The 8,747-nt window shown below is 35.3% G+C and overlaps 1 protein-coding gene across 1 annotated transcript; it reads left to right on the top strand.

The window, feature by feature from the left end:
* The first annotated feature begins 4,648 nt into the window (after nt 1-4,648).
* LOC136785289 (THAP domain-containing protein 2-like) lies at nt 4,649-5,719 on the top strand. Its single transcript, XM_066746331.1, has 5 exons — nt 4,649-4,801; nt 4,918-5,091; nt 5,155-5,319; nt 5,377-5,590; nt 5,697-5,719. Exons 1-5 carry the CDS (start codon nt 4,649-4,651, stop codon nt 5,717-5,719), a joined length of 729 nt encoding a protein of 242 aa, XP_066602428.1.
* Nucleotides 5,720-8,747: the final 3,028 nt, after the last annotated feature.

Here is an 8,747-nt window from a genome sequence, read left to right as displayed (position 1 = left end):
GCCTCACGCTCGACCTAGAATTTTCTTCCACATGCCCCAGTACTCTTAGTGCAAGCTCGGGTTCTACACAGCTACGTTTCCTTGAAAATTCGTGCACTTTTCCTGTGGCATTGAAATTTTTTACCACACTAAGGATGACCTTGTGGTCAGGGTGTCTCCGCGTAGGAAATCTCTCCTTGTAAATTTTCACAGCTTTACGCGCACTTTGCTTAGGCTTCCCCGTAAGCAAAAATCATGTCAACGTATTCGTTTTTCGTAAAGATCATGGATGTTGCTCGGTCAAAATCTATCACAGACTACGAGAAGTAAAGTGTTTTGATTTAAAACGTCAAATTTTAACGGCGAAAGATAAAGGATTGTTATTGAAAACTAACTAGGTGCGCGGTATCTTTGATTCCTTTATATCGCAAGAAATATTGAAGAATCAAAGATACCGCGCACCTAGTTAGTTTTCAATAACAATCCTTTATCTTTCGCCGTTAAAAGTTGACGTTTTAAATCAAGACACTTTACTTCTCGTAGTCTGTGATAGATTTTGACCGAGCAACAACCATTATCTTTACGAAAAACGAATACGTTGACATGATTTTTGCCTACGGGGAAGCCTAAGCAAAGTGCGCGTAAAGCTGTGAAAATTTACAAGGAGAGATTTCCTACGCGGAGACACCCTGACCACAAGGTCATCTTTAGGGTGGTAAAAAATTTCAATGCCACAGGAAAAGTGCACGAATTTTCAAGGAAACGTAGCTGTGCAGAACCTGAGCTTGCACTAAGAGTACTGGGGCATGTGGAAGAAAATTCTAGGTCGAGCGTGAGGCATATTTCACGCATCTTCAATACGCCAGTATCAACGGCATGGCGTATTCTAAGAAAAAACGCCTTGCATCCTTTTCATATGCAGCGAGTGCATCAATTGCTACCAAGGGATTGGCAGCAAAGAGTAAATTTCTGCATGGGTACTTGTTGAAATAATTTGAAATACTATAGCTGCTTAAAACTGTATTGTTTCATGCTTCGTTTTTTTCTATAGGATTTTTGGCACAATGCAGGCAAGATAGTAGATTCCCAGACCAGGTCTTGTGGACGGACGAGTCCACATTTACGCCTAATGGAGTTTTTAATTCCAAAAATTATGTTTATTGGGCAAAAGAAAATCTCCACGCAACCCGAGTTGGCGCCTTCCAATATAAATGGAAAATCAACGTGTGGGCTGGCTTGATTGGAGACCGGGTTGTAAGTAGACCCCTATTTTAATTGATTAAATAAATTATTTGATGTTTCATTCATTTTTTAAAATTATTATATTTTTTCTGGTCTCAGATAGGACCAGTTTTCTTCCCACCTAAATTAGATGGAGAGCAGTATGTGGAATTTCTACAAGAGCAACTACCGTTGTTGTTGGAAGATGTGCCTCTGTTCGTGCGGGAAAACATGATTTTCCAACATGACGGAGCTCCCCTGCACACTTTCATAGAAATACCCGTACCACATTAGATGCGCAATTTCCCGACAGGAGGATGGGTCGTGGTGGCCCGATCACCTGGCCGGGTCGGTCCCCAGTCTTAACTCCACTGGATTTCTTTTTATTGGGACATATTAAGAATCTGGTGGAAAATGAACGTGGGGGTAGAGTAGAGGAGGTTCGTGCAGCAATTATTGCGGACTTGCAAATACTCACGTCCGATATGGTGCACCGAGCAACGCGCGACATTGTTCGAAGAGCTGAACTCTTCGTTCAACAAAGAGGAAGGCAATTCGAACATTTATAAATTAATATAGTGGATTAGGCCTACCGGGGAAACCACTTTAAAAAAAACGAGCCTTGCTATCTACCTCTGGGTGGTGCGGGATAGATAGTAAATCTCTGCATCTCCATATTAAATAGACGGAGAGAGAGAGAGAGAGAGAGTACCAGTTAACAAATGGAGACTGGTTGACTTGATGTCATATACGGGGGCGGGGGGAGGCAATAAGCTAGGCGTATCATATACCTGCGTATAGCTCTCTCCTTCCCCCACTCATCCTCTCTGTTGCTCGCTCTCCGGCCTATTACGTACGTCTGCCCCCTCCACGCGCTCCTCAGTCTTATTACTGACTTTCTGAGCTGGGGCGCCGTACGTGAAACACACTGTATATATATATATTTAAATGTGAAAATTAAAAATAGGAATACCTTTAAATTTTTTGTATAAATGAGAAATTATATATTAATTGTTTAGATGTGAAATTTGCTGACTCTTTTCTCAAACAATATGGACAGAGAGAAAGAGAGACTGAAAACATCCCATGGGAAGATGATGAACATTTGTAAGCAGAGGAGAATATACGAGTAATCGAAAATAGATCCTTTTTAGATGTGTAACGTATGGGTCAGCCACTTCGCCGAACCAAAGTAGATCACACGCGTCCGTGTGCAATACCGGTAGTATTGCACATTGCTGACGCCCGGACTTCTTTTCCGGAAATGCCGTCAAACCTTGGGCGTCGGCTGTGGATGTGGAGACTTTTTGGTTGTCATGTGTCGAAAGATCATGGCGCTACTGACGACACATGACCTATTAAGCCTCCTACATATAAGCAAGTTTCGCGACCCTCGGGTTGAGTCTTATTCTGTGCAAGCTTAACCGCTGCCGCATCATCCGCGTTCCAAGGTCGTAACTCTAGTGTTCGTTCCACGGGAGCAGAGTACTCCACTTTATTCTAATAAATCTCTTGCCCAGTCGCCGTGTACTGGTAGTTGTCTAGTAATATTCAATCCGAAACAAGTCGTGTAGTAAACATCGCGAGTGTGCATCTTTCAGTCGTGCCTAACACCAGAGATGAAACGGGAGATTGCTCATGCGAGGTCCCGAGGCAATCCCTACCGGTAGGCGGGCTGGTGTTGGCTAACGCGTCTCAGGTCCATCTAACCCCTAACGCCATCTATCGGAAGAGACCACGAAGCACGAGCGTTAAGCTTAGAGTAGAGTAAAACAGATATGCATTGTTGCCAGAAAGCGGACTATAGAGAGAGCGGAGATATTTTCTCGGACCTCTCTGTCTTTCTCGCAGTTAGAGTCTAGCAGAAGAGTCGAGGCAAAATCTTTCCGTTTCGCTTTGCCGAAAATCTACCAATATTCGATGTCATTTATATTTGCAGCCTAATGCCTTTATACATGATTTTTTCAGAATATTTATTTATGAGCATTGACTTATTTAAATCAATAATAAATTGAGGAAATGCGTATTTGATATATAATAATTATTTTAACTATAATTTCATCGTTATATTTCGCTTATTTCCGTAAAATCTGCATTTCTTTAGTTTATTATTGATTATTGTAAGTCAATGGCCATAAAAAAAAATTTAATCTTAAAAAAAAAGTACCGATCAGGAATCGAACCCGGACCCACGAATCGCCACGCGATTACCTTACCGCCTAGACCACGAGGCTTCTTCAGTGCACCGTAGACAGATAGTCTTCTTAAGGGCTTGAAATCTTCTTTTAAACCATATAAATAAACGGGCAACCGACAGCTTTATTCATTATTATTCTGTCATAATGGTACACAAATTAACAAATAATTATATTTTGAATAGTTTTCAAAAGCTTTTCCAATAGCCAAGAACGAAGATAAATAATCAACGCTCGCAGTTTCCGTTCTTGGTTATTGGAAAAGCTTTTGAAAACTATTCATTATGTAATTATTCTTTAATTTGTGTACCATTATGATAGAATAATAATGAATAAAGCTGTCAGTTGCTCGTTTATTTATATGGTTCAATATAAGATTTCAATCCAGACTGTCTGTTTACGGTGCACTGAAGAAGCCTCGTTGTCTAGGCGGTAAGGTAATCGCGTGGCGATTCGTGGGTCCGGGTTCGATTCCTGATCGGTACTCTTCTTTTTTTTTTAAGATTAATTTTTTTTTAATGGCCATTGCCTTACAATAATCAATAATATACTAAAGAAATGCAGATTTTACGGAAATAAGCGAAATATAACGATGAAATTATAGTTAAAATAATTATTATATATCAAATACGCATTTCCTTAATTTATTATTGATTTAAATAAGTCAATGCTCATAAATAAATATGCTGAAATAATCATGTATAAAGGCATTGGGCTGCAAATGTAAATGACATCGAATATTGGTAGATTTTCGGCAAAGCGAAACGGAAAGATTTTGCCTCGACTCTTCTGCTAGACGCTAACAGCAAGAAGGACAGAGAGGTCCGAGAAAATATCTCCGCTCTCTCTTTAGTCCGCTTTCTGGCAACAATGCATATCTGTTTTTACCCTATTCTAAGCTTAACGCTCGTGCTTCGTGGTCTCTTCCGATAGATGGCGTTAGGGATTAGATGGACCTAGAGACCCTACACCAGAGTCTGGCCAACAAAGAATTTTGTCAAAATCCTAAGAGAGAGAAAGAAATACATCCTAGAAACTTCTCTCTTTCTATCTTTGTTCCCAATGTAACGCGCCTAACCTAACCCTATTTGACTGCGCGTACAGCGTGCGTAGGAAGCGCAATTCTGCTTGCACGGCTGAGAATGGACTTTTAGTGAATTGTCGTGGTTAAGTTTGGTTAAGCTGCAGGTTAAATTTTAGTTATGAAATTGCAACTTATAAATGATTTATAATTTATAAGATATTAGTGCAAAATGGGCGGTTGTTCAGCTCCATTTTGTAATAATTCCTCAAGTAAGGGATATTTAATGAAAATTTTCCCTCGCGATCCAATTCGTCGTGCATTATGGGTTAAAAATGTTCCTCGAGAAAATTGGTCACCGACAAGAAATTCATTTCTTTGCGAGGTCAGTAAAAAATTTCTATTCAAATATATATTTTTATTTAAAATATGTATAGTTTTCTATAAATTACGGTTTGTATTCTAGAGCTATATTTAGACTTTATTAACTTTTTCAAACAGATACACTTTACTGCAGAAATGTGGGAGCAAAACTGTTCAGGAAAATTGAGAAAAGATGCTGTACCTACAATTTTTGGATTTTTCCTTAAGAAACCAAGAGTAAATACTAGTCAAGAAAATTATGATGACAATAATCAAACCAAAGAATCAGTTAACGATGTTGATAATAATGCAGTACGATCATTATAAAAGTTTAGAAAATAGTTTAAATTAGTAGTTAATAGTATTCTTTTTTAGGTTATTGCAAATAGGCAAGAATTTCTAGATAACAATTCTAGCAATTTTAATACAGAACAAAGCATACATTCTCTCTCTCAGTCAACTATTGATAAAAGTACACTATCAAGCAATCAAAATATTATTGAAGTTGAAGATATAAACAATGATAATTGCAATAAAATGGTAAGTTTATTTTCAAAATTAAATAAAATATAAATTGTTTAAAGTACTGTTTTTCAGGATACTGTAAATCAGCAAGAAAGTCCACGTGAAAATTTTAAGAATTCTACAGTAGAACCTAATTGGCAGTCAGCAACGAAATCAATTACACAAACAAGTACAGAAGCAATAATAGATAAAGTTGATGTAGAAGGAAATTCCCGATACAAAGAATTATTGAAAAAGCAACAGTTACAACTTTTTCTTCTAAGGAAAAAATTAAAAGCCTATAGAAGTAAAATTAAATCAATCTCAATTGAACAAAACAATATTAATGAAAGAAGAGGTTTAAGCATTCTTTTTAATAAAGATCAAATTAAAAGACTTTCAAATAAATGTAGAATACAAAAATGGTCTAACGTAACAATTAGAAAAGCATTAAAATTACGACTAACTTGTGGAGTAAATGGATATCAAGAATTACTCTCTCAAGGAATGCCACTTCCGAGTTTAAGGACACTGCGTAGAAAAATTGAAAGTTTAACATTTGAACCTGGAGTCTCTAAAGATATGTTGGAGTTCTTAAAATATAAAATCTCTTCTTTCACTGACGAAAGAAGTAAGCAGTGTGGCTTAATATTCGATGAAATGAGTATAATATCAAAAAAATCTTATAATCCAGCTAGTGGATCATTGTTAGGCGATATTACATTTCCTGGCGAAACAGGTACAGCAACGCATGCTCTCGTTTTTTTGATTGTGGGAATATTTAGTAGGTGGAAGCATGTTATTTGCTATCATTTTACTGGAAATAGTTTTAAAAGCCTTTCATTAAGAAACATAATATTTCAGATAGTACACCAAGTTGAGGAATTAGGACTACGTATAAATTTTTTTACATCTGATATGGGTCCGGGAAATACTGCACTATGGAGACTTTTAAATATAAGTACTGGTAGATATAGTGAAATAAAAAATAGTATAGTCCATCCGTTAGATCCTGAACGAAATTTATACGTAATAGCTGATGTTCCGCATATTTTTAAGAATTTGAAGCAAACTTTCATTAGTAATGAAACTATTACAATTGATGAAAGTGTTGTTTTAAAATATAAATTACCTTCAAATAAGGTGTATTTAAGGCATTTTTTTGATTTAATTAATCTGCAGGAAGATTGTGAATTACTTTTGGTTCCGAAATTATGCAAAGACGATTTAATTTGTAACAATTTCAATAAGATGAAAGTTAATCGTGCTAAAAATGTTTTTTCTCATGAAGTAAGTTGCTCTTTCGAATTATTGGCAGAGGAAAAAAATGATCCAAAGTATAAGACAACTGCGTGGTTTGTAAAAATAATTATGCAATGGTTTTCTCTTATGACCTCGCGCTATATGAAACTTGCTCTAGGAAAAAAGAATGAAAACTTGTACACAGAAAAAATTGAATTTTTACAAGAGGTAATAAATATAATCTCAACTCTAGAAATTGGAAAAGGCGTATTTAAGCCAGTACAAAGAGGAATCATGATCAGCACAAAATCAGTCATAAATTTAACTGAATTTCTAATTATTAAATGTAAATTTGAATATGTTTTAACATCAAGGTTTACGCAAGATTGTCTGGAAAATATTTTTTCTCAAATTAGACAAAAAAATGTTGTCCCAAACGCATTGCAATTTGCAAATGATTTAAAGTTAATTTCCATATCAATGTATATGAAAGAAATTTCTACCAGCAGCTACGACTGTAATAATCAATTATACTTAACTGGATTTTTAGAATATTTACTACAAAAAAGGGACAAAAAATGTATTATTAATATAGATAATAACCAAAATGAAATTCAAATACCAAAGTATAATAAAACTATTGTCACGACAAAATTATCAAATATAGAGTTAAACTCATTATATAATATTGCTGGATATATTATTACTTCTATAAGAAAAACTTGTAAAACATGCTGCAATTGTATTAATAGTATTAAATGTTCAGAGCCGCTTCGTAGTAAATTTTCTAGATATGTACAATTAAAATGTTTTAAACAAAATGCATTATTTCTCGTAAATAGTACTACTTTTAAATTATTTATAGAGCTTGAAATGATGTTTAGGCACTATTCGAAGTACTTTAACAAAATGAATAATTTTGATTTACATTTATACTTAATAAATCAGTTTCAAAATATAAGTTCTGAAGATATTTTGAATTGCCACAATTTATATTCTAAAATTTTAAGAAGATTTGCAACCTTTCGGTTGAAAATTTTTAATAAAAAGGAAAGAAAAATGTTTAAAAAATATGATAGCAAATCAATGGCAATGCATGCTGCATTTTCGTAACTGTTTGGTATCCTTTCAGTTTATTTTACTTAACTTTAATACATGTGTAAGTTTTATTATAATTTTCAAATAAAATGCATGATTTCTAAATTTATAAATTTGTTTAATGAGTTTTAATGATAAACATAATAAAAAAAAGAAATTTTTGTAATCAATATAAGCTATACTAGAGTCGTACTGATTAAATTATTATTTTGAAAATGAGCGGCAATTGACAAACAATGGCGGACCAATCAGAACTGGCTATCGCTTGGCCAGACTCTGTTGCAGGGTCTCTAGATGGACCTGAGACGCGTTTGCCAACACCAGCGCCGCCTACCGGTAGGGATTGCCTCGGGACCTCGCATGAGCAATCTCCCGTTTCATCTCTGCTAACACGTACCGCTCTGAAAGATAGCGATAACTACTACGAACTGATCATATAAAATTAGTGCGAGTAACCCACAACCATAAGAGAGTCTAGTCTGTCTAATAGTTGTGACGAATAGTTAATAAGCCTGCGAAAGCTGTTGCAGCATAATTAGCGTTTACTGTAACTACAATTGTAATACTTGAAAATACATAGTTTTGTGTCAAACCTGCTTTTCCAACGTATGTTTATACATACTATCATTCACCCGAATCTTGCCGATTCATTACATTCTTACCGCTCGGAGTGTAATATTTTAGTTCATTGTACTGTGAGTCGCAAAGCTTAATCGGCGTTTCTACTGACCCAGACTGTAGTGTCAAGTCAGCCGAAACTTGACCGATAGGCGGCCACGACTCCCCAGTACGTAACAGATGATATAAGTTTAAATGAAGTAAACGAATATGAAGATTATGACTTAAACGAAAATATCCAAAAGAGTAAATATCATAGCTATTAAAAGAAAATAAAAGTATTCTCTAAATTATTATTTTGTATGCTTTTAACTCTAGATTTCTGGGATATGAAGAGTACAACATGTTTGCTAACCCATTATAAACACAGAGTGGACAAATTTCGAAACCCAAAAATTAAAAATATTAATCTGTGGAGAGAGATGGCTGAGGAGTTAAATTCTATTGGATATTGCTTTAAACCAGAGGCTCTAGACAAGAAAATTAGAAATTTGAAGATTACGTAT

Source organism: Prorops nasuta, unplaced genomic scaffold (genome assembly GCF_024137725.1).
Source record: "Prorops nasuta isolate Cenicafe-Biocafe unplaced genomic scaffold, Cenicafe_Pnas_1.2 PNAS00225, whole genome shotgun sequence".
In the NCBI taxonomy this organism is placed as follows: Eukaryota; Metazoa; Arthropoda; class Insecta; order Hymenoptera; family Bethylidae; genus Prorops; species Prorops nasuta.
This window is presented reverse-complemented; position numbering and strand designations above follow the sequence as displayed.